Source organism: Nerophis lumbriciformis, linkage group LG14, assembly GCF_033978685.3.
Source record: "Nerophis lumbriciformis linkage group LG14, RoL_Nlum_v2.1, whole genome shotgun sequence".
In the NCBI taxonomy this organism is placed as follows: domain Eukaryota; kingdom Metazoa; phylum Chordata; class Actinopteri; order Syngnathiformes; family Syngnathidae; genus Nerophis; species Nerophis lumbriciformis.
The window spans coordinates 27750953-27777394 of NC_084561.2; the positions used below are offsets into that span (position 1 = coordinate 27750953).

Sequence of the window (26442 nt, forward strand, 5' to 3'; positions counted from 1 at the left end):
TGCCCCCGCGACCCGACCTCTGATAAGTGGAAGAAGATGCATAGATGGATGCATGCATTTGTGCTTGTTGAAAGCAATACAATCGGATGTGTTCAATTAAAATTTAATAAAATAAAATATTTAAATGGTTTTCATTTGGTCACTCAATAACATTCATATGTTTTACATTTTTTTGAGCTATTATTTAAATTGCATATACATTACAAAATCAAGATAACAGTTCAACATATATCTTCTATGCACAAACTTGGACACATCATCACTGTGCCGTTAGGGGTGCATGTCTGATGCAAGGGCTGTTTAACACCTTTCTTACGTCACGACTCTGGAAACCGATGAGTGTTGTCAGCAGGTTTATTGACATTCAAAAGGGTGAAACTAAAAAGACAAACAATACAGTTAATATATACATACGTGTGGAAGTCGATCCCTACCCGTTCCACGGATATCCCGTCACAAGAGCCAGGCGTGCCGTTTTACCAGAGTTTTATTTTTTTCCATGCAAATTTTTCAACACAATCTTTTCGTGTATCGTGTAGCTTTTCTCCAGTCTCTCTCCCCCTTCTTCCGCTGGCCGCTCACTGCTAAAGACAACAGATGATTAGACTAACACGTACCACCTGTGTAATCTAATCACCTGCCAGCTGTGTCTCGCCGTCCCGCACATGCCCCGCCCCTAGCTGATGGTGCTGCGCCCTCGACACCATTGCCAGAGGCGGTGACCTTTGCTCCTGCAGGTGCGCTGACGCACTTCCCTCCACAATATGTTATGCACATTTATACATATATATGCTGTAATGCTACCTTACAAGACATGAAGGTAAATAAAGTGAATTTGTACTACCAACGTCATCTTAGATTACATTAAAAAAATATCGCTAATGAGCATGACAAAGATCTCATTATACATCACAAATCGTAAATTTAGCTCAAAATATTTGAGACAAAAACCAAGTTACAAAGTTCAACGTATGATACATACTGGCGATGCAACCTTAAACAAAAGATATATGTAGTATTTCTTCGAAAATGTCCACCATGAAGTATGTGCTGGCATCGTACATTTCTCTGCTAGGCTTATGCAACTTCCGGTCAATAAAGTTTGATTCAAAGTACACACTTCTCAAAGATGTATTAACTGCCCTGACCACATGATAGCGACAAATACACATGTAACAATATTAATTAAATAACAAGCATTACACACTTCAACAAGAGTTTACAACTTTTAGTTGTAACAGAACAATCACTGTTTTGGGTCTTGCATCAGACACCCTCTGCCAGGCGATTCGACCAGAGTTACAGGTAGTAGTGACAATAATCCAGCACTGACTGGAGAGGAAGGAAGGTTCAAATAGCAGCTGGCTGATTGACACCAGGTGTGGCCAGGTGCCAATCAGCCACAGCTGAGGGGACAAAGCACTCAGGGAGATAATCAGGAAATAACCAAAATAAGAGCGCTGACAGGAAACAAAGACAGGAAAAAACAAAACCTAACTGAACTGTCAGTGACAAACCTGACACATGTCTGACTAGGTGGCTCTCTTCTTGCTCTACCCTGTGATGCCCAAAGTTCCATAGGCCTTGCTAAGAGAATGGCCAGCAAATCCCACCTACCGACATTCACCTGGTCTATCACCCATTCCAAGCTCCTGATATTTTGCCTCTCTTGAGAGTCCTCCATCCTTTCCTCCCAGGGCACAGTCCGCTCCAGCAATATTAGTTGCCTCTTGGCGCTAGAGACCAAGATGATTTCTGGTCTAAAGGCGGACTTCACACTAAAAAATGCTGGGTTATTTTGATAACCCAATTTATGAGTTACTAGTGTTGGGTTAAATTTTGGAGTTATTCTTATGAAGAGCAATAATTTTTTGGGGGTTATAAGGGTATTATTTTAACTAAATTTCTGTGTTTTCAAAAATTCTGAACTAGAGATGTCCGATAATATCAGACTGCCGATATTATCGGCCGATAAATGCTTTAAATGTGATATCGGAAATTATCGGTATCAGTTTCAAAAAGTAAAATGTATGACTTTTTAAAACGCTGCTGTACAGAGTGGTACACGGACGTAGGAAGAAGTACAGAGCGCCAATAAACCTTAAAGGCACTGCCTTTGCCTGCCGGTCCAATCACATAATATCTATGGCTTTTCACACACATAAGTGAATGCAAGGCATACCTGGTCAACAGCCATACAGGTCACACTGAGCGTGGTCGTATAAACAACTTTAACACTGTTACAAATATGTGCCACACTGTGAACCCACACCAAACAAGAATGACAAACACATTTCGGGAGAACATCCGCACCGTAACACAACTTAAACACAACAGAACAAATATCTAGAACCCTTTGCAGCACTAACTCTTCCGGGACGCTACAATATACACCCCCCGCTACCCACTACCCCCCGGCCCCCCAACCTCAACCCTGAGGCATGATTTATGTTCTAGAATAAACTTTCACGAGCACCAAGGCGAGGAAGTAGCTTGATGTTGCCAAGGTCATCAGTAGATCCCCTACTGATGACCTTGGCAATGGACTTGAAGACCTGATCATATCTCCAGCGATAGAGCAGCTGCTCAGGATGTGCTTGAAGGTCCCAGCTCTGGAGCAGGGGGGAGAAGCTGGTGTCTCCACCTTGGATGGGCTGGGTAGAACGTCATAAACCCCCTGATTAAGGAACTTGATTCTTTGAGGATTCCACTTCCAGATGTACTCCCACCACATCAAGGCACCCTGCTTCCGCATCCACAGCAGAGCGGATCTCTTCCTGAACCAGCAAACACCTACCCTTTCCGCTTGTGTTGTTCACTCGGCATTGTTCTGCTCTGGTACAAGAAGCAATAGTCGACCTTCGTTTATCATTGTTAATTGGTTCAGGACATGACCGTGATTCATGAATTTCCACAAAAGTAGGGATCATTAATTATAAAAATCTATAGATTTGATAGCTACAAAAACCCTGTTTACGGCCTTCTAAATAATGGTTTCAACATTATAAATGCCCTCTTGACATGAAATAAAACCCTTTAGTCACCTTTACACTCCTTTAAGCCAATATAGTAATGCTGGCTGATGCTGATCCAATCAGTGGCCACAGCACTGAACAGCACATTCTGACTTGTTTGGTCTCCTCTAGTGGCCAATACTAAATGAGTATTGATCATTTTTGTTTATTTAGCCATTGTTATGCTTAAAATGCTTAAATTAAGAAAACAAAAAAACAACGTAGAATATGCTTTGAAAAACGAAGTATACCTGTATATATACATACATACATATATATATATATATATATATATATATATATATATATATATATATATATATATATATATATATATATATATGTACATATACACATAATATATATACATACATACAAAAGGAGGAAATCACAGACATGCCGTCACACAAGGCCAATACCCCAGCAGCTAACACGTCGAGGCGCCAAGACAGACCGCGCCCGAGGACTGCAATATTTGAAATGCGATGTGGCGAGGGACGACTGTACAGCAAAAATATACTTTATATAAACATATATGCACACACAATGTTTATTCATATACTTTATTTTAATGATATTATCGCACAATCAATTGTTATTTTCATAATTTTATAATTTCATAAATAAAAACATTAAAGATTTTCCCTTTAAAACAAAGAATATGCTAACAGTTTAAAAGCTGTTTAAAAATAAATTCCACACATACTTCAATACAAACAATAGCGCCATCAGTCAAAGAGAGTTATTTCTCTTCAAAACCTGGGCTTCAAAATGAAGAAAAATGCAATTAAAATGATTGATTCAGGCATGATTTCAAGTTTCTTTAAATGCGTCAACGGCTTTGATATTCAGGTATTAAAACCTCTATTTTATGCGGCCATAAAACAAATAGGGCATGCACTTGGTTTGTATTCCATATCCCAAAAATATTTTACAAATCTGCACACCTGAATGACAGCCTGACAGACCATTGTGTCCATGACTTGCAAGCATGATCATGCCAGAATCCTGCATGCTTCAGCTGTTAAGTGCCCATTTTGTCTTTGGTTGTATAGGCTCACTTGGGAGTTCAGGTATTTATGCGTCAGAGTATGCCACTCTTTCTAAGTGATGGGGAATTCAATTTCGTCCATCTCCTCTTCTGTGTCCTCCATGTCCTCTGCTTCTCTTCGAGCTCTCTCTCTTTCACTTGCTGGGATGTAGTTGTCCTCAATGAAGCCATCATCGTCATCAGCACTCACAGGAGGGTGGGGGTCAAAGTCCACCTCCAGGCCTGCACACATGACCACAGTGAGAATGACAGGTAATTAGTGCAATGCAAAATGCATTATTATTATTGGGTCTCTCTTTATCAATGAAGCACATTTATGTAACCATACATTTTCCCAAATAAAACCAATGTGACCATTTTACAGTCATGGTTGATACTTCAGATCAGTGGAACCCGCTTAAGTCGGTCCTGCTAATACCGTATTTTTCAGAGTATAAGTCGCACCGGAGTATAAGTCGCACCTGCCGAAAATGCATAATAAAGAAGGAAAAAAACATTAGGCAACTTTCATAAACTATGAAAAAAACTGCGACTTATAGTCCGAAAAATACGGTACCTGTTTATGTTAACCAACTCATCAAGTCCGGGTCCATTATGTTGCAGGTAGCCCCACATTTCCTGCTTAAACTGACTTAAACATAAATAGTTGACCGTTTTTGTGGACAAAAACATTTGACACCCTTTTCCATCCTTGTATCTATCAAAAATTGGTTCTGTATGTCCACATGCAGTGGTAGGTCGTCAGGGCCACCAAGGCCTTCTCTGCTGGCCTAACCATACTTGCCAATGCCAACCCTCCCGAATTTTCCGGTAGACTCACGAATTTCAGTGCCTCTCCCGAAAATCTCCCGGGACAACCATTCTCCCGAAAATCTCCCGATTTCCAGCCTGACAACTATACTGGGGGCGTGTCTTAAAGGCACTGCCTTTAGCGTCGTCTCTCACCTGAAAAGGAGACTATTATATGTGTCTCCGTTATCCATAGGTTTATCTATAACCCATAAAGTAGGCAGGCACGGAACTATTTCTCAGCATGTGTTTATTCCAGCCGGCAGGTTAATACACTGACACACAACATCCGGATTCCCATCATGCATTACTTCAAAACTACGGCAAGTTGTAATATCCAAAATTTCCAGCCGGACAAACAATATTGGGGGCGTGCCTTAAAGGCACTGCCTTTAGCGTCCTCTCACCTGAAAAGGAGACTATTATATATGTCTCCGTTATCCATAGGTTTATCTATAACCCATAACACGGTGGCCGAATGGATATAGTCACTCATGAACGGTCAGAGAAGCACAAGGTGGCGGTAACACAGTATTATGAGCCACCTTGCAAGCAACATTTCGTTCTCATTTGCGGATGTTTTCAACAAATCCGTGAAGGATATGTTCCCGGATTTAGAGATCGCTCGCCAGTACTCAAATGGCAGAACAAAAGTATTCATATACTCTTCATGTCATATTATGCTCTTTCCAGTGCTGTTGTTTTTAGGTTAGAGTTTGTATCCAATCAGAATTCAGCTAGCTTATGTTGCCATGCTGTACGAAATCTGCCCGGGGCCTTCAGAATGAACAATGCAGGCGTGTGTGCACTGTAAGTGAACGGACACATACGGTTGATAGACAATTACGATAGCCAATCAGATCACGAGTCGTTGTCAGTAAGGCCTTCTAACTGGCCTTACGCTGTGATTGGATACTCACTTAGGAGTCCCAAGTGAGTATCCAATCACAAGTTGCGAAAACAGGAAGTGGCACCGGGCCATAGAAAGCCACAGAAAACTCACCGGTACTCACAAAGAAGGAGAGCAACATGATGATTAGGTGGCAGATACATATTTGCAAGGCCATTTTCAAGAAGGATACTTATGAGAAACAACATCTTGTGAGACGAGGTCGGCTGACACCGGAAGCTATCCCGGCGGTGAAATGGTTTGCCTGCCACTTTCACACGAATCAACCGAATATGACCAACTACCGACTACGAGCAGTACGACTGGCTTATATAGCGTCGAATGGGTGCTTCAAATTGCCGGTTCAAATATTTAATTTGTTAATTTTTTCATGTTTCATTTGTCTTATACAATACTTTTAAATTGAACAGTACCACGTAAGATATGTTTTAATTGCTGAAGCGGGTTTATTGAATGTTAAAAGCACCAAAAAAATAGACTGTTTCGTACACTGCTGAGGGGTTTCAATGCACAGTAGTGTGCAAGTGGGTTTCTGTATAGTATCTCCAGCCGTGTCCATGTGGTGACATAAATTACGGTATTTTGGGAGGTGAAGTCGAACTAAGTAGGACATCACTGAAGGCCTAGGTGAGAAACGCATGGACCGCCACCGTCAACGTGTAATATTGTCAATTTCCACATTATCGCTAAACAGCGTGAGGAGTGGTCCAAGAGGAGCGTGGACAAAAGCGGTTTACACTACATTGTACCAGCGGCTGCTGAATTCAAACGTCATTGTTTAGTCGATGTTTGTAACCCAGCTGCACTAGGGCAAAACAAACAAACAAAACATCACTTGCTGCACCATGTCTGCTGTCATTAGTATGCCGACTGATAGAATCTTGTTAAATTCCTGTCTAGATGAAAATTGACTAATAATTCTCGCGAAGACAAGTGGGGTGGAACCAAGCGTCTTTTTGAGTCTTTCTCGCCACTTACGGGTCTAAATTGGCTGTCAAATTATCAGAATACGTCCTCATTCTTCTACTGTAAAGGTGAGAGGCATGATTTATGATCTAGAATAAACTTTCACAAGCACCAAGGCGAGGAAGTAGCTTGATGTTGACATAGGCACAGTAAATGCTGTACATTATTATGACTTTACATTATTACATTACTACATAAACTACTGTAGTTGTAAGTAGTACATTGTATTGTATTGTTTTGCATACAATATTTATTATCCAGAGCTTTTTTTCTTCTTAAAAGACAGGTTACATTTCAAAAGTGTTTTGAGTTAAAAGCTCTGTCACAGAAACAATCAAGCTTGTAAGTTGAGGCACGACTGTGTGCAGCGTGAATGAAAATGACATCCATCCATCCATCCATCCATTTTTCTACCGCTTGTCCCTTTCGAGCCTATCTCAGCTGCAGAATGCAAATGACATGTTCCTTAAATTCCAGTGCATTGAGGACTGACATAATAGACACAATAAACTTTAATGATCCACAAGGGAAATTGTTCAACACAGTAGCTCAGTTACAATGATGGAAAGTGTAAGGATGGAAAGGACAATGCAGGTATAAATAGACTAATATAGCGATAAAAAAAATCTAACATATATACAAATATATACATAATATGTGTACAGAATAATATATATACATATATTATATATATATTATATATATATAATATATTATATATATAATATACAGATATATATATTATATATTATATATTATATATATAATATATAATATATATATAATATATGTATATATATTATTCTGTACACATATTATGTATATATTTGTATATATGTTAGATTTTTTGTATATATATAATATACATATATTATATATATATTATATATTATATATATATAATATATAATATATATATAATATATGTATATATATTATTCTGTACACATATTATGTATATATTTGTATATATGTTAGATTTTTTTTATCGCTATATTAGTCTATTTATACCTGCATTGTCCTTTCCATCCTTACACTTTCCATCATTGTAACTGAGCTACTGTGTTGAACAATTTCCCTTGTGGATCATTAAAGTTTGTCTAAGTCTAAGACTAAGTCTACTGTACCTGACGATTGCTCACACTGGTTGAATGTGTCTGACTCTCTTAGCCGAGTGTGCCGGTAGCTCGCCAGGTAGCGCCTAATCACTTGACACTTAGCCACGACGGCCATGAGAATGGCGAGGAAGATGGCTACGGCCAGGACCGCCACCAGGAACTCCCACCTGTGAGAAGTGGACTTCCTTGTGCCTGACAAAGCATAACAAATCACATCTTATAATCAATGAAGAGCAAAGTGATTATACTGTATAATCTGTTTTCCCTCTGGCTTCTTTGATTTACGAATGATCCTAAATTAAAATGGCTTAGTCTGGAGTTCCTCACCATTTGGAGCTGCTGTGGCTGTAGGTGATGTGCTATTTGAAAATGCTTCCATCCGCCTTTTAGGAAATGTTTCTTTTTTGACTCAATTTGCTGCTTCTTGGACTCAACCTCTAGCCGATAATCATATCCCACACATAGATGACAGTCTTGTGCCACTGTTGTATCTAGAGATCTAGGTGTGAAGCTCTTTAGAAGGTCAAACACGCTTCAAAGGATGCCGCATCTTGTTTGGATATCTTCTCTTGGCCAGTACGGGTGTTGTAGCCTCAAAATTCCACAAGAGAGCAATGTTGAGTGACAGAGGACTATTCAGTGTTCAATGTTGACAACCCTATTTTCCAGCAGCTGAGTACCACGTCCACTTGTTTTAATCAGGCTGAGGAAGAAAAACAACAGAATTAGTGGAGATAAATTAATGATTAACCCTTTTTTGGACATTTCATGAAGAAAGGAAGAGGGGGGTGTCACTCTCCCATTCTCTAAATCAGTGTTTTTCAACCTTTTTTGAACCAAGGCACATTTTTTTCATTGAAAAAATGTGGAGGCACACCACCAGCAGAAAACATTAAAAAATGAAACTCAGTAGCTGGTATTGACAATAAAAAGTTGTTCTCGCAAGTGTTTGATATGAATTAAAACCATAACCAACCATGCCTCACTATAGCTCTTGTCTCAAAGTACTGTCACGACCTGTCACATCACGACGTGACTTATTTGGAGTTTTTTGGTGTCTTCTTGTGTTTTAGTTCTTGTCTTGCGCTCCTATTTTGGCTTTTCCTGTTTTGTTGGTATTTTCCTGTAGCAGTTTCATGTCTTACTTGAGCGCTATTCCCTGCACCTGCTTTGTTTTAGCAATCAAGGCGATATTTAAGTTGTCGCTATCCTACTTTGCAGGGACATTATTGATTGTCATGTCATGTTCAGATGTACTTTGTGGACGCTGTCTGCTCCACACGCTGTAAGTTTTTGTGTCGTACAGCATTCGGTTTTTGCTTACTTTGCAACCAGATCAGTTTTAGTTTCGTTTTGCATAGCCTTCCCTAAGCGTCAATGCCTTTTATTAGCGGCACACGCCTTTTGTTTATTTTTCGTTTAAGCATTAGATACCTTTTTACTTGCACACTGCCGTCTGCATATTGTGATCATGACAAACCATGTTCCCGACATCTACAAAGCAATTAGCTACTTGCTGCCACCTGCTGATATGGAAGAGTATAACATGGTTACTCTGCCGAGCTCTCGACAGCACCGACACTCAACAACGGCACATTTGCAGATTATTATTACTGGTTTGCAAAAAATATTTTTAACCCAAATAGGTGAAATTACATATTCTCCCACGGCACACCAGACTGTATCTCACGGCACACTAGTGTGCAGTGGTTGAAAAACACTGCTCTAAATGCACAATGGGATTGATTCTTGCAAATTATGTCTGCCAGTACATGCATTTGTCATAATTGTGTCATGCATAAAACAACAACAATATCATGACCTGACTATTTCACTTTATTTGAAGTCTGTCAACATGAAATAGAGACAATGCACAAAATGTTTCAATCCAGAAATCCTAATTGACTTTGAGTAGTCAGGAGCTCCAGAGGATAAGAACCACAACAGGAAAAGTGTATCGCAAACAGGAAGGCTCACATACTGTGTAACCTTCTCCTTAGGTCTGACTGACACACAAAACAAGCACAACATTGTTTGTGTGAACTGACATGTGTGTATTACATTTTACCTATACTTCATAAAACAGGAGCTCTCTTATAATGACATCATTTGTATTATGACATATAATAGTCAGCTGAATATCAAGTCCCACCCGCCTCTCACAGCATCTTCCCTATCTGAATCGCTCCCACTGTCCTCTAGTCCTTCACTCTCACTTTCCTCATCCACAAATTTTTCATCCTCGCTCAAATTAATGGGGAAATCATCGCTTTCTCGGTCAGAATCGCTCTCGCTGCTGGTGGCCATTATTGTAAACAATGTGCAGATGTGAGGAGCTCCACAACCTGTGACGTCACGCTACTCGTCTGCTACTTCCGGTACAGGCAAGGCTTTTTTATCAGCGACCAAAAGTTGCGAACTTATCGTCGACGTTCTCTACTAAATCCTTTCAGCAAAAATATGGCAATATCGCGAAATGATCAAGTATGACACATAGAATGGACCTGCTATCCCCGTTTGAATAAGAAAATCACATTTCAGTAGGCCTTTAAGTTGCAAGCAAAACCTTTAGTTAGAAGAATCCCTGCCAGTAGTTACTGTAGCGAATGCCGTCCCAAAGCATCTGGTCTCCCTCACTAGCATTGGCTTATAACCAATGATTGACATAGCTTTGTTTTCCAACAATTGGAAGGAAGTGTAACGACAATACTGAGAAGAAGAATCGGATGGTTTTCGCTGAATTAAATGAAAGAAATAAGCACAGACATGAAATTGACTTGGTGAAGCAATTCGAGCGTATCGCTGGTGGTCTGCACCATACTGAAGCGGGAGGAGTCTATGACGCCAGCCAAGAATGTTGAAATAATATATAAACGGCGGACATTTATCCATGAAAATATGGAAAAGCTGCTGATAGTGTGCTTGACGGAGAAAGCAACTTAAAGGATATACCGCAGACGTCCACTCTCCAAAGTAAATGAAGTGAAGTGAAGTGAATTATATTTATATAGCTCTTTTTCTCTAGTGACTCAAAGCGCTTTACATAGTGAAACCCAATATCTAAGTTACATTTAAACCAGTGTGGGTGGCACTGGGAGCAGGTGGGTAAAGTGTCTTGCCCAAGGACACAACGGCAGTGACTAGGATGGCGGAAGCTGGGATCGAACCGGGAACCCTCAAGTTGCTGGCACGGCCACTCTACCAACCGAGCTATACCGCCCCAATTGTACATAATGCTGTACATAAATGCTGTACATTATTATTATATTACTTAATTTAACACCTTTAGATGTTTGTACTCCCTTAAGTAAGTAAATGTTATTTATATAGCACTTCTCACAAATAATTAATTCACACGGCTTAAATACAAACAGCCCCATAAAAACAAGCATCAGCCTGATGAAACAACAAGGACATTGCAAATAAAATCATAAATATGGAGATACAAATAATTAGTATATAATATAATAAAAAATTAAAATGAAATATCATATTGTTTTTCATACAATGTTTCCGTCATGCCCGTTTTTCATTCATTAGTACTGCCATACTATACCAGTACCAGTATACCGCACAACCCTAGTATGTGGTTTATTTGTTCACAGAACGCACACAAAACGATGAACATCTGTCTACTTTCTTCATGTGGAAGCAGGGTCAATCAAGCACTCTGCTCCTTGCGCTGTCCATACACTCTTCTCGTTATGAGGCATTCAAGTAACGGACGGCGAGACACAGCTGGCAGGTGATTAAATTTCACAGGTGGTACGTGGTCATCTAATCATCTGTTGTCTTTAACAGTGAGCGGAGAGAGAGAAAGGATACGGACGTGGCTGAAAGGTCACGTTCTACTGGAGAGAAAGACTTTGTTAAAACAATTGTTCATTAAAACTTTGTTAAAACCTGCACGCTTGGGTCTTGTGCCGTGTCTACAGTGGAGCTGCTAGGAAGCGACTTCCACATCTGGCGCCCAATTGAAAGGGAAAAGGACAATGTCGACAACGAGCCCAATAGAGGCACTCGGGCAGCTCATAGCCGAGGTGTCCACATCAAGCCATCGGCAGATGGAGGCCATGCAGGAGCAAATTGCGCAGCAGAGCCAAGTGCTGCGAGCGCTGGTGGAGCGGTCTGCAGCAGGGACACCTGCGGCGGCAGCGCCAACATTGGCGGCCGTGAAGATGCACCGGATGGCGGAGACGGAAGACCCGCAAACCTTCATCGACAGAGGCGGTGACCTTTGCTCCTGCGGGCGCGCTGATCACACTCTCCCTCCACAGACTTCAATAAAAAACTCATAGCAAAGTATGAAGATGGGGTCAATGGGGCTCTCCTTTGCCCTCTTCCCTTCAATAAAGGTAAAAGTCATGATAAATGGTCTCTATTTATTGTTTCTTTATATAGGTTTTCATTATTATAAATTAATATTTTGGGGTATCTCAATTATTGGATTTACAAACCCCGTTTCCATACGAGTTGGGAAATTCTGTTAGATGAAATTATAAACGGAATACAATGATTTGCAAATCCTTTTCAACCCATATTCAGTTGAATGCACTACAAAGACAAGATATTTGATGTTCAAACTCATAAACTTTATATATTTTTTTTGCAAATAATACTTAACTTAGAATTTCATGGCTGCAACACGTGCCAAAGTAGTTGGGAAAGGGCATGTTCACCACTGTGTTACATGGCCTTTCCTTTTAACATCAATCAGTACACGTTTGGGAACCGAGGAGACACATTTTTTAAGCTTCTCAGGTGGAATTCTTTCCCATTCTTGCTTGATGTACAGCTTAAGTTGTTCAACTGTCCGGGGGTCTCCGTTGTGGTATTTTAGGCTTCATAATGCGCCACACATTTTCAATGGGTGACAGGTCTGGACTACAGGCAGGCCAGTCTAGTACCCGCACTCTTTTACTATAAAGCCACGTTGGTGTAACAAGTGGCTTGGCATTGTCTTGCTGAAATAAGCAGGGGCGTCCATGGTAACGTTGCTTGGATGGCAACATATGTTGCTCCAAAACCTGTATGTACCTTTCAGCATTAATGGCGCCTTCACAGATGTGTAAGTTACCCATATCTTGGGCACTAATACACTCCCATACAATCACACATTTCTTTTCAACTTTGCGCCTATAACAATGCGGATGGTTCTTTTCCTCTTTGGTCTGGAGGACACGACGTCCACAGTTTCCAAAAACAATTTGAAACGTGGACTCGTCAGATCACAGAACACTTTTCCACTTTGTATCAGTACATCTAAGATGAACTCAGGCCCAGCGAAGCCGACGGCGTTTGTGGGTGTTGTTGATAAACGGTTTTCGCCTTGCATAGGAGAGTTTTAACTTGCACTTACAGATGTAGCGACCAACTGTAGTTACTGACAGTGGGTTTCTGAAGTGTTCCTGAGCCCATGTGGTGATATCGTTTACACACTGATGTCGCTTGTTGATGCAGTACAGCCTGAGGGATCAAAGGTCACGGGCTTAGCTGCTTACGTGCAGTGATTTCTCCAGATTCTCTGAACCCTTTGATGATATTACGGACCGTAGATGGTGAAATCCCTAAATTCCTTGCAATAGCTGGTTGAGAAAGGTTTTTCTTAAACTGTTCAACAATTTGCTCACACATTTGTTGACAAAGTGGTGACCCTCGCCCCATCCTTGTTTGTGAATGACTTCGCATTTCTGGGATCGACTTTTATGCCCAATCATGGCACCCACCTGTACCCAATTTGCCTGTTCACCTGTGGGATGTTCCAAATAAGTGTTTGATGAGCATTCCTCAACTTTATCATTATTTATTGCCACCTTTCCCAACTTCTTTGTCACGTGTTGCTGGCATCAAATTCTAAAGTTAATGAATATTTGCAAAAAAAAAAAAGTTTATCAGTTTGAACATCAAATATGTTGTCTTTGTAATGCATTCAACTGAATATGGGTTGAAAATGATTTGCAAATCATTGTATTCCGTTTATATTTACATCTAACACAATTTCCCAACTCATATGGAAACGGGGTTTGTATATATCATTTCTTATGGGAAAAATGTAACCGGTTTTCATAAGAAACGGTCTTCGTCTGACCTTTTGGAGCGGATTACTAACAAAAACCGAGGTACCACCGTACTGTGATCATTAGAATGTGCTGGTGCAATTAATCAGCTGGTCCAACATTAGGAATTCCTGTGTTATTATTACTGAATACCCCCGTTATCACTGAGTTGTATATTTTCAACGTCATGCTGCACATTCTCCTGGTCTTGCTAAAACAAGAAAGCACCTATACATACGGCTTTCTGGTGCCTTGCCATATTTTTGCATGCATACATTTTAATATTGGCCCAGAGTAAGGATGCCAAGCACACAAGTTGTGTTATGCAATCATTAAATATTTCATTCAGCGGGGAGGATCTCTCTCTTTTAGTCTCTGAAACCAAATTTCCTCAGGAAGGAGGAACATTTTCTGACACGTCAGTAAATCAGCATTAGTTTATCTGCCAATGTTTTGCAGCAAGACTACAATAAGTCATTTTGTTTTCTTTTGAAATGAAAATAGAATATCTGATGATTTTTCACAGCAGGAGGGGCCTGTCTTTGCTTTGCAAGCCATGATTAGGCCCCTTCCCTTTCGTTCTCCCCTCAGCAGGCTTGGCTGTAAACAAACCAACAGGGGCACATTTATCGCTTCCTGTTTTGTCCGCACAAAGCCAGAGGACAAAAGAGTGCCACACCAAGACTGGAGGAGGTGAAAAAAATGCAGCATGATGCATATGTTTGATATGTTCAGGTTAGTGCAAGAGCCTACATTTCTGTATTCGTCTGCAAACGTTTTTAAATGATCATTCTTTGTTTTTAGTGTGCCGAGTCATTTTTTGCAATATTCTCTTTCTTTCTGCCATCAAACCGCATTAAACATCCAAATGAGATTATGAAAATGCTATAGGAAATATTTTGAACCGTGCACCAATGATGTAAATTAAAAATTCATTTGATCATTTGTTATCACAAAATGCCTCTGGCTTTATGTACTGCATGACTTTCTCTCTCTCTCTGCAGCTGCAATTGTATATTGTCATACATCACAGCTAATCACAGCCGACCCTCACCCCTAAACTTAACAGAGCAGCAAAACAAGACTCCCCCTTAGCCCTCTTATCCCGCTGCCAAGTTGAAGTATTTTCATCCACTGTGCAATTTGCAGAGGAGTTTGACAGTGGAATTGTTTCTTTCAAGGACAATAGCACACAGTGAATTACGTCCATTCCTGTTTGCCAGCGGGATGATTTAACGTGGATATTAAAGTTGAATGTAAACCCTTTGTTTGTTTCGCCTGTCAGGAGCTACGAGGAATCAGTAAAACAACACCTTGGGTCACCTGATTATGGGTCCACCCCCCCTCAAACCAACGTCACTGCCCAATACACACACTTAGAATGTTTACATGCACTAAAACAATTTAATATTGCATGGATTTGGTTGAAACCTGGGCAGCACGGTGGAAGAGGGGTTAGTGCATCTGCCTCACAATACGAAGGTCCTGAGTAGTCTTGGGTTCAATCCCGGGCTCGGGATCTTTCTGTGTGGAGTTTGCATGTTCTCCCTGTGACTGCGTGGGTTCCCTCTGGGTACTCTGGCTTCCTCCCACCTCCAAAAACATGCACCTGGGGATAGGTTGATTGGCAACACTAAATTGGCCCTAGTGTGTGAATGTGAGTGTGAATGTTGTCTGTCTATCTGTGTTGGCCCTGCGATGAGGTGGCGACTTGTCTAGGGTGTACCCCGCCTTCCGCCCGATTGTAGCTGAGATAGGCTCCAGCGCCCCCCGCGACCCCGAAGGGAATAAGCGGTAGAAAATGGATGGATGGGGATGGATGGTTGAAACCTGCTTTTTTAAAACACGTAAAAATCTTATTTCGGTTTTTAACTTTTTAAAAATGGGATTAACATATCGACAACATATCTAGATAAACCCCCTTAAAAATATTGGTTGTGTTTAAAAGAAGAATGAAGGTTTTTTGTTTGTTTGTTTGATTTTTTTTTTACAAAAAAGTACGAACAAACTCAATATAAAGTTTGAGTTTGAGTTTGTGTTTATTTCGAACATGGATGCATACAACATGATACATCACAATTTCCAGTTTCTCTATTCAACATGTTCGAAAAGGAGTAGGAAGAAGCAGATCTTATTTAGTCCTAGCCCTTTTCCTTTACATAGCAGTTGCTAAAACTTTTGTTCACTTCCTGTTCTCAATTTATTCACAATATACTCCATAAGTAATAACAAATAAATACATAAATAATAATTAATGAAATAAGTTATATTTCATATGGTGAGATAAGTAAGATTATCTAGAGCAGTGGTTCTCAAACTTTTTTCAGTGATGTACCCCCTGTGAAATATTTTTTTAATTCAAGTACCCCCTAATCAGAGCAAAGCATTTTTGGTTGAAAAAAAAGAGATAAAGAAGTAAAATACAGCACTATGTCATCAGTTTCTGATTTATAAAATTGTATAACAGTGCAAAATATTGCTCATTTGTAGTGGTCTTTCTTGAACTATTTGGAAAAAAAGATAGGTTTTTATTTATATTTATAAAGGATTTTTGAATTGTTGCTATTTTTAGAATATTTTAAAATAATCTCACGCATACCCCCATTTGAGAACCACTGATCTAGAGAATGAATTCAGAATGTTTATCATGGTTCTTCTTCTTTGTACTTTGTGAACACTTAAAGTTTGAAGAGTTTCTTGAAGTGGATCATATTAGTACATTGTTTGATTGTTTGATCCATTCCATAATTTAATTCCACATACTGATATACTGAAGGCCTTAAGTGTTGTACATGCGTACACATGTTTTAAATAAATAATTTCTCTCTAAGATTATATTTCTCCTCTTTTGTTGAGAAAAATTGTTGTATATTCTTGGGTAGCAAATTAAACTTTGCTTTGTGCATGATTTTAGCTGTTTGCAAATTCACGATGTCGTGGAATTTGACTATTTTTGATTCAATGAATAAAGGGTTTGTATGTTCTGTATATCCAACATTATGTTTTATTCTTACTGATCTTTTTTGTAACACCGTTAATAAATGAAGTGTACTTTTGTAGTTATTTCCCCATATTTCTACACAATAACTCAGATACGGTAACACTAGCGAGCAGTAAAGAATATGGAGTGATTTTTGGTCTAGAACATGTTTAGCTTTATTCATTATTGATGTGTTTCTCACTACTTTATGTTGGCCAGAATATGAAATTAAAAACATCACATAACCTGTCATTACTTACTCAAATATGTTTATAAATCTGTCAAATTTCCCATTTCACCAGAGTGTGAAGTAGAGATTAGCTGATACAAAAAATGGTTATAATCAGGGGAAAATATGAATCACAATAATACATTATTATTAATGTGATTATATTATTATTAATGCATATTCTAAGAGTCAGTGACACCTCTTTTTCTAACTTTAATCAAGGGTCTTTGAATGCACCACAGTCATGGACAATGACAACTAAAATGAAACTTGTATGAAACTTGCTCCTATGCTACCACAGATGGTTTTGTTATATTTCTGTCAGACATTCTCAATTTGATTCAATTCAACTTGATCACGTTGATGCCCCTGGTTACCTGCATGACTAGATACGTTGTTAAATGGTTCAACTTTAGTTTGTGTAAATCCAGTCTGGTTACTTATAAATGTGCCTCCTACATCCTGTTCAAACATATATCAGTGCTATTTGAGGTATAAACAATGACAATAATTAAAATACATTATTGACTGAAACCACTGGAGCACGGTGCAAGATCTGAACTGTACTTACTTGGAATTACCCTTTACAAGTCACAGTAAACAATGTTTTATGACTTTAAGATGACATTCATTTTCATTGATTTATGCTATTGCATCAATTTGCATAATGCACTTATACAATAATCTAATTATTACCATCAACAAACAACAGGTTTCTGAGTAGTCTTACCTGATCACGAGTCAGTCCCATCCTGTCTTTAAGAGATTATGCGAGGTGAAGTGGCTCTCATGTTTCACATTTACTCCATTTTTGGGTTTGTAAAACGGACAAACATTGTACAAAGGTTGAAAGAGGCGTGGCCTGCAGCTACTTCCCTGAAAGGCTGTTAATGAGTAACATGATGACTACTGTAAGGTGTGCTCCGTCTCACCTGCTGGTCTGCTCTCATTTGATTGCACCCGGATTACAATATAGGGACAACAATACTGTAAAAGCAACAGCAAATAACATAGAAATGTCTAAAATGTGAATATTTAAGACTGTGGACAACTAAATCAGAATCAGATTTATTGGACAAATATATTTAACGCAACGATAATTTGATTACGTAGACTGTGTTGTCTTCGTTCAATGCAAGAAACATAGAAACACACATCAACTATGAGAGAGCACAGTACCATGGCGGCAAGATGTGGGTTTAAACTTTAGTTTTAGAGATTCAACCCAATATTTTTGTCTATTGCTGGGTTGCAATCACGTGACCTAGAGGCACTACCAGGTTTCAGGTGATGAGCTCGAGCAGTGGTCCCCAACCACCGGTCCGGGGGCCAGTACCGGTCTGTGACGCATTTGCTACCGGGCTGCACAGAAACATGAAATAACTTATAAACGACTGCATTTTCTTTGACTTAACCTTGGCCTTTCCCACTAGACCAGTGGTTCTTAACCTGGGTTCGATCAAACTCTAGGGGTTCGGTGAGTCGGGCTTAGTGGTTTGGCGGAGGTCAAAACACACCCGACTCATCGTGTAAATAAAACTTCTCCCTATCGGCGTATTACGGATACGGCAACAGCAGAAGTCCGACTGATTTGCAGGTGTGTAATTTGTGGTGAGTTTATGCACTGTGTTGGTTTTGTTCTTTGAACAAGGTGATGTTCATGCACGGCTCATTTTGTGCACCAGTAAAAAAACATGGTAACACTTTAGTATGGGGAACATGTTCACCATTAATTAGTTGCTTATTAACATGCAAATTAGTAACATATTGGCTCTTAACTAGTCATTATTAAGTACTTATTAATGCCTTAATCGGCATGGCCTTATTATAACCCTAACCCTCTAACCCTGGCCCTAACAAAATAACTCTAAATTAATTATTTGTTACTTAGAATATGTTCCCCATACTAAAGTGTTACCAACAACATATAACTTTGTCTTGAATTTGAAAAAAAAAAAAAACAATTTATTTTTCACTAAAGAAGGGTTCGGTGAATGCGCATATGAAACTGGTGGGGTTCGGTACCTCCAACAAGGTTAAGAACCACTGCACTAGACATACCAATAAACAATAACACTCCTCATAGGAAGTTGCCATTTGTTTTATTTGTTTTAACTTTGTGACATGATGAAATGCACTAATTCACTAATTCAGCGTTATAGTGAGTTGTATTTTTCATGCACTTATCTTTGTTGTATTCATCCTGCTAAAGTGGAAAGCCGGTCCCTGAAAATAATGCTTTCATTAAACCGGTTCGTGGTGAAAAAAAGGTTGGGGACCACAAGTCGAGATTTCCTTTTAGGCTACAGTTTTGTTACCAGCATCAGTTCAAATTTGAATCACAATCAGAATCAGAATCAGAATAGTTTTTATTGCCATTGTTTGAGAACTGGTTCACAAACTAGGAATTTTTCTTGGTGCGATCGTGCAACATAAAACACATATAACACAGATTTGATAATAACAAGAGCTCTAACTGAGCTATCAGATCTTGTTATAGACTTAGAAAGGAATTCAAAGGAGCTACTGTTAGGAGTTATTGTTCGTGTGCCTGATGGCCGAGGGGCTAAAACTGCTCAGGTGGCGGGAGGTGTGGGTCTGGATGGACCGTAGTCTCCTGCCTGAGGGGAGAGGGGAGAATAGTTTGTGTCCAGGGTGAGAAGATTTGGGCGTATATTGAGCCGTTTAGAGGCAAATATACAAGCGATTATGAACAAATATTTAAAATAGGATGGACTTGATTTATACACTCTTAAGAAAAATATTTGTTTAAAGATTCAAACCATTCATCCGAACGGGACAAGCGGTAGAAAATGGATGTATGGATGGATCATCACCAAGACGTTACTGCTCGCTTTGACCAAGCTTCCTTTGACACTTAGCATTATTTAAAGAAGAAAGTATTGGAGGGACATCATGTCTTTACATCTGCAGGATCCGCAAATTAAACATGATTCCGGGAAAGACAAAGTTGGATTTATTTGTGCATTGGTAAGTAACGTATTTGATTGACAAAACGAGTGCCGTGCTGCTGTGATTGTGACGCTAATGAGGAAAAAGATAAGTTTGTTTGTAGTTGATTTTTGCTACTAGTATTACCCTTATCTACAATTCATGTCTGCAGTTGTTTTTATGGTGTGAAGTTCATAATTGGTTTCATTATTTAGCTATAGATGTCCCTGTTGTTCAGCAATGTTTGCTAGCGATTTCAAGATTCACTATATGCTGTTGAGCCTACGAGAGAAGTGTTCATCTAGTTTATTAATAATATTAAGGATATATTCTTGATGCTAACAAATAGCACCAAAGATGCAATAATATGGTCATTTGTGTCAAATAAAGCAGTTGGCTTTCCTGCACAACAACAACTAAGTTTCTGTTATGAAAATCGACAACGAAAATAAAGTGGATTTTACCAACAATCCCAATATTTATTACTCAGACTTAACATGACGTTAGTTCAATTGCACAACCAGGTCTTCGTAGTTATATTTAGGCATAGCAAACAAAAAAGAACAAAAACTAATGTGATCCATTGTCTTTTTTTTTACGTTGAGTTCTGCTCTCAAACACTACTGATATACTAGAGAAAAACAAAAAGTTTCTCAAACAAATCAAATGTTTAAACAAACATTTTACAAAGTGATCACTGCAGACACAAGCATGGTCTGATTGTCTGATTGATTCTACAATATGATGAAAGGGATATTTTTAAGAGCCTTTTCCGATCTCTATATTTGAACGATAGGAACACCCAAGAACAGAACGGAAATATGGCATTTTCTACTCAAACTCTACACTCACTCTCACTTGTCATATTGCTACGCTCAAGCTCTTTGACCATAATATCAATTAAGCCGCGAAGAAGAAAAACGGGGACGTGACGTCATATGCAACCCAGCAATAGTCGTGCATGGCGTAACAGGAAAATAAAGTGGTTCATATTGTAGTTTTATTACTGCTGTGTCCATTCTACTAGTCTTGCAAAAATACAGTGAATTTCCTCTCAGGGGAGACTCAAAATAATTTGGGGTGTTAGACTTTTACATGTGGCGAGCATGTGAGGGATTTTGTAATATTTTCTAACTGGAGGAGAATTATGCAACACACATTAGGTGTGATCTACAATGTATCCGCAATGTGATTTATCAGACCTGAAACTGTTTGCAACCTGTGTTTAGTGATAGCACGTTTGGAAGATATGGGAAAACTGGCTCAGTTACCCACAAATGGCTGTGGTCATTTGTAGCGAGAAGGAGGTGATTGGTGAGACGACAGAGAAAGACAATCTTCCGTACGTCTGTCAACGTATTTGTACTGTCAGACGTCAGACCGTCCTATGGGCTGATTCGGGGCCAGACACCAAAAGAAACCATTCCAAATATAGGGTCGTTTTTCTGGTGCCTTGTCCCTGGTGTCGAATCCTTTGTCATACATGACGAGCAAGCGCATACACTTTCTACGCACTTGGGACACAATAATATTTTCATTCATGTGCTCAACCCTACAACTCGGGCAGAATATTGCTATATGGTAGCTTACATTTGAACGAGATACGTTGAAAAGCTCATCTTCAGCCTGCCAAAACATTTTGGTTAAATAGTCTATAGTCTATTTTACCCTGAAAAGGTGGCGCAGGTGGATTATAGTTATGTGCTGCTGTTCCACAACATAGCAACACATCATGGGTTGGCGCATGATGCCATGAATATGGAGGGAAATGACTGTCTCTATGGTGACAGCTGGTAGTACATCCAAATCCTCACCACTGTTGCACTTAGACTTAGACTTAGACTTAGATAAACTTTACTGATCCACAAGGGAACTTGTTCCACACAGTAGTTCAGTTACAAACGATAGAAAGGGTAGGGATGGAAAGGATGATGCAGGTATAAAGTAAAGGAACCCTAGTAGCAATATAAAATATAACTGTAGAAGTTGCTTCCTAGCATTTCCACTGTACACACGTCATCGAAGCCAGGCGTGCAGTTTTTAACAAAGTTTTAATGCTCAACAATGAATCAAAATGTATTTTCAGAAGTACGTGACTTGTCAGTCTCTCCCAGTCCTTCTCTCCTCCCCTGCTCTCGGCCGCTTACTGTTAAAGACAACAGATGATTAGATTTACACGTACCACCTGTGAAATATAATCACCTGTCAGCTGTGTCTCGCCGTCAGCACATGCCCCGCCCCCATCCAATGGTGCTCGTCCTCAGTACCATAGACAGAGGCCTCACACCTTTGCTCCTGCAGGCGCGTTGGCCACACCTCCACCCACAATAACATATGTAATATTTACATATTATATATATAGTATATAGTATATACTGATATATTATATTGTTATATTATATTATATTTTTATATAATGTATACAATATATAACAAATCCCAATTACCATGTACAATATTACAGTATATCTAACAGGTGGAACAAAAAAAGGGCAGCATAAAATAGAGAGTAGTTTCTGCAGAAAATATACATTATAAACAAAGGGAGGTAGCTAACATAGAAGCGGTCAGGTAATAGATATCATCTATTGCTGTATGGCGAGTGATTATAGAGCTGGATCGCACATGCAAAGCTGATCTACTTAATGTGTGTAAAGTGGATTGCGTCTGTTAGGTGAGCAGAATAAGGCGTGCAATTTATTTTGTCTTCATTAATATGCCCAAAAATATGCCGATCATCAAAACGCCCACAATGCTGGTAGGAGAAGATGCAAATTTATTATATAGCACGCGCAATCTGATTTATCAACATATTTCACTGTTTTTGGAGCTCTATTTAGCGTTTTATTTAGCACCTACGTGCTAAAAACAAGGTTATTTTGTGACAAGGACATGCAAACTGACAGTTCTACACAGGGGTCGGTTGGTGCTTGCCCTGCAAAGACAGATGATGAACAGAGATCCTCTGTTCTACGTGTGTGTGTCAACATATTTGAATGGTCAGAAATACAAGTATTAGACATATCGTCTTTTCAGCAACATTCTTTCATAATTTTATAGCTCCATACTGGATGACTTAAGGGGATGATTAAACAAATTCGATTGATGCGCTTTTTTTAATGCCATTCTTTTTTTCATTTATAATATTAATTATTAACATATCACCTATATAAAAAAAAATTGTTTGTGTCTTGGGCACAGTAAGTGTAGCCACACTGAGTGTCGCCTCTCTAAGATGATCGCACCTCTTCAGTGCTGAAAGAAAAGGGGAAAAAAATTTGGGTTTTTTTGTAGATGCACTTTGGACTGTGTTTAAAATGCCCATAAAAAGTAATAGATGTCTTGAAAACAGAGAAAACGCCACAAATGGGAGCATGACAACTAGGGATGTCCGATAATATTGGACTGCCGATAAATGCTTTCAAATGTAACATCGTAAATTATCTGTATCGATTTCAAAATTATCGGAATCGGTTTCAAAAAGTAAAATTTATGACTTTTTAAAACGCCGCTGTGTACACGGACGTAGGGAGAAGTACAGAGCACCAATAAACCTTAAAGGCACTACTTTTGCATGCCGGCCCAGTCACATAATATCTACGGCTTTTCACACACACAAGTGAATGCAATTCATACTTGGTCAACAGCCATACAGGTCACACTGAGGGTGGCCATATAAACAACTTTAACACTGTTACAAATATGCGCCACACTGTGAACCCACACCAAACAAGAATGACAAACACATTTCGGGAGAACATCCGCACCGTAGCACAACATAAACACGACAGAACAAATACCCAGAAACCCTTGCAGCACTAACTCTTCCGGGACGCTACAATATACACCCCCCGCTACCCCCTACCACCCCATCTCCACCACCTCAAACCCCCCGCCCCCAAGCCCGCCCACCTCAACCTCCTCATGCTCTCTCAGGGAGAGCATGTCCCAAATTCCAAGCAGCTGTTTTGAGGCATGTTAAAAAAAATAATGCACTTTGTGACTTCAATAATAAATATGGCAGTGCCATAACTTGAGTTGATTTGTTTTGGAAAACCTTGTTACATTGTTTAATGCATCCAGCGGGGCATCACAACAAAATTAGGCATAATAATGTGTTAATTCCACGACTGTATATATCGGTATCGGTTGATATCGGAATCAGTAATTAAGAGTTGGACAATATCGGAATATCGGATATCGGCAAAAAAGCCATTATCGGACATCTCTAATGACAACATGCATGTGCAGTAAATAAAGGAGTGTCTCCCTGGTGATGCCTCGGATAGTACACGCAAAATCCTCATTTAAATAAGGCGGACTGCACCACCTTTGATTTGTACAATCAATGTTAGTAGATCACACGCACACTAATAAATAGTACATGCTAGTTTTAAAGATTGCACGCACTGTTTAGAGCGTGGTATTTAGATCTAAGTAAAATAGGCCCCTACTGCACTCAGTCTTAGTAGATCACCCTACAACAAGACCACTAACCGTACATGCATTTTTTATTTTTTACTTTGCACACACTATTTAGCCCTTGTTATTTGGGATTTCAGTAGATCAGGACCATTGTGCAACAAGACGTTTTTGTTTATTTAAGATGAACAGTCCCCTTTGGGGACTCAACAGACGCCGGGTGGCTCTGAAAGGAAAAACCAGGTGACCCTGAAAACAATAGGGCCACTTCCTGGACACTGGGCCATGCTCAGTGGCGTGCTCTCCCTCCCTCACACTTTATTTTTATCCAATATGTTTTTCAAGACGCTTCAACTGTGTATCTTGAGGTTTCAGGCAGAATGTGATATATGCCTATATGAATAAGGCATATAGTATAAGAGATTATTTATTTTATTTTATTTACAGATTCAAAACATAATTAGATCTAAATGCACAATACTGTAAAAGAAAATCTAGAAGAGGGGTGTCCAAACTAATAATGTAGCTTGTTAATGATAAAATACTTTTATTTCGATAATCAAAATGAAGGTCTGGCATTGTTGCAGACAGCCCCTGTGAGGTATGAGAAAATGTCCAAACATATGTAAACAATTTAAAGATGTTTTGCAGCAGGTGTGGGGGAGACTGTACTGGGGCTTTTCCATTTTTTTTCTACTATGGGATGTTGACTATTTGTCTTCTCAAAGAGATGGCAGAGGTCTGAGGCCATGGCCGTCCCTGTGCAGAAGATAGACCAGCTCTGCTTAGCCCTCTCAGAGGAGGAAATGACAACACGTGTCACACTGTAAAGAACAATAGAGAGACACACTTCTTGAGGAAGAGCCATATAACAAACAACTCCTTTGGCAGGGGTCGGCAACCCAAAACGTTGAAAGAGCCACATTGGACCAAACACACAAAAAACAAATCTGTCTGGAGCCGCAAAAAATTAAAAGTCTTACAATGAAGGCAACACATGATGTAAGTGTCTATATTAGCTATAATAGCCTACTATCAAAATGACTATGTGACAGAAATGTTGAAATTTGATATTTATTCTACACATTTTTACAACATTAGAAAGCATTAGTAAATCAGAGGCTACTCAGAAGGTGAGATAACTCCTGGAAATTACTGGATATAGATATGTGTGTGTACAACAGGCTAACAGCAGGCTGTCTTTTTTGAATAGATTAATTACAATCTTTGGCAAGCTAGGTAATGTTTGCTGTGGTCTGGAACAACATGACACACACACAACTATCTGAAATGCAGCCAATATTACATACAGCTAAAGGGAAAAAAGTAAAGGATATTAAATGAGCTCAAATATAGCTACAAATGAGGCATAATGATGAAATATGTACATCAGTATGTACATATTGCCTAAATTAGAGATGTCCGATAACATCGAACTGCCAATATTATCGGCCGATAAAAGCTTTAAAATGTAATATCGGAAATGATCGGTATCGGTTTCAAAATGATTGGTATTGGTTTCAAAAAGTAAAATGTATGACTTTTTAAAACGCAGCTGTACGGAGTGTTACACGCACGCAGGGAGAAGTACAGAGCGCCAATAAATCTTAAAGGCACTGTTTGCGTGCCGGCCCAGTCACATAATATCTACGGCTTTTCACACACACAAGTGAATGCAATGCATAATTGGTCAACAGTCATACAGGTCACACTGAGGGTGGCCGTATAAACAACTTTAACACTGTTACAAATATACTCCTCTCTGAGCTGCCACCTTACCGTGGTAGAGGAGTTTGCGTGTCCCAATGATCCTAGGAGCTATGTTGTCCGGGGGTTTCTATGCCCCCTGGTAGGGTCTCCCAAGGCAAACTGGTCCTAGGTGAGGGATCAGACAAAGAGCAGCTCGAAGACCTCGATGAAGAACAAACACAAAGGACCCAGATTTCCCTCGCCCG

The 26442-nt window shown here is 39.4% G+C and overlaps 2 protein-coding genes across 2 annotated transcripts in view; one reads left to right on the forward strand and one right to left on the reverse strand.

Annotated features, from left to right (window-relative positions):
* Window positions 1-3648: 3648 nt before the first annotated feature.
* On the reverse strand, window positions 3649-17939 carry lg14h1orf210 (linkage group 14 C1orf210 homolog). Its single transcript, XM_061975675.2, has 4 exons — window positions 17844-17939; window positions 8176-8551; window positions 7858-8040; window positions 3649-4287 (listed from the first exon to the last, which is right to left on the reverse strand). Exons 2-4 carry the CDS (start codon window positions 8225-8227, stop codon window positions 4118-4120), a joined length of 405 nt encoding a protein of 134 aa, XP_061831659.1. The 5' UTR covers window positions 8228-8551; window positions 17844-17939; the 3' UTR covers window positions 3649-4117.
* Window positions 14573-26442, forward strand: part of tie1 (tyrosine kinase with immunoglobulin-like and EGF-like domains 1) — a 115364-nt gene continuing 103494 nt past the window's right edge. The window contains exon 1 of the mRNA XM_061975673.2: window positions 14573-14639. The gene's annotated coding sequence lies outside the window, so the exon portion shown is untranslated. The remainder of the gene's footprint in view (window positions 14640-26442) is intronic.

Excerpts from the sequence above, each read along its gene's own strand:
- lg14h1orf210 (XM_061975675.2), bottom strand. The coding sequence starts at position 8,227 with ATGGAAGCATTTTCAAATAGCACATCACCTACAGCCACAGCAGCTCCA. Across the intron at positions 8,041-8,175 it reads AGCCACAGCAGCTCCAAATG|GCACAAGGAAGTCCACTTCT; the intron begins GTGAGGAACTCC and ends ATGCTTTGTCAG. Across the intron at positions 4,288-7,857 it reads CCAGTGTGAGCAATCGTCAG|GCCTGGAGGTGGACTTTGAC; the intron begins GTACAGTAGACT and ends TCATGTGTGCAG.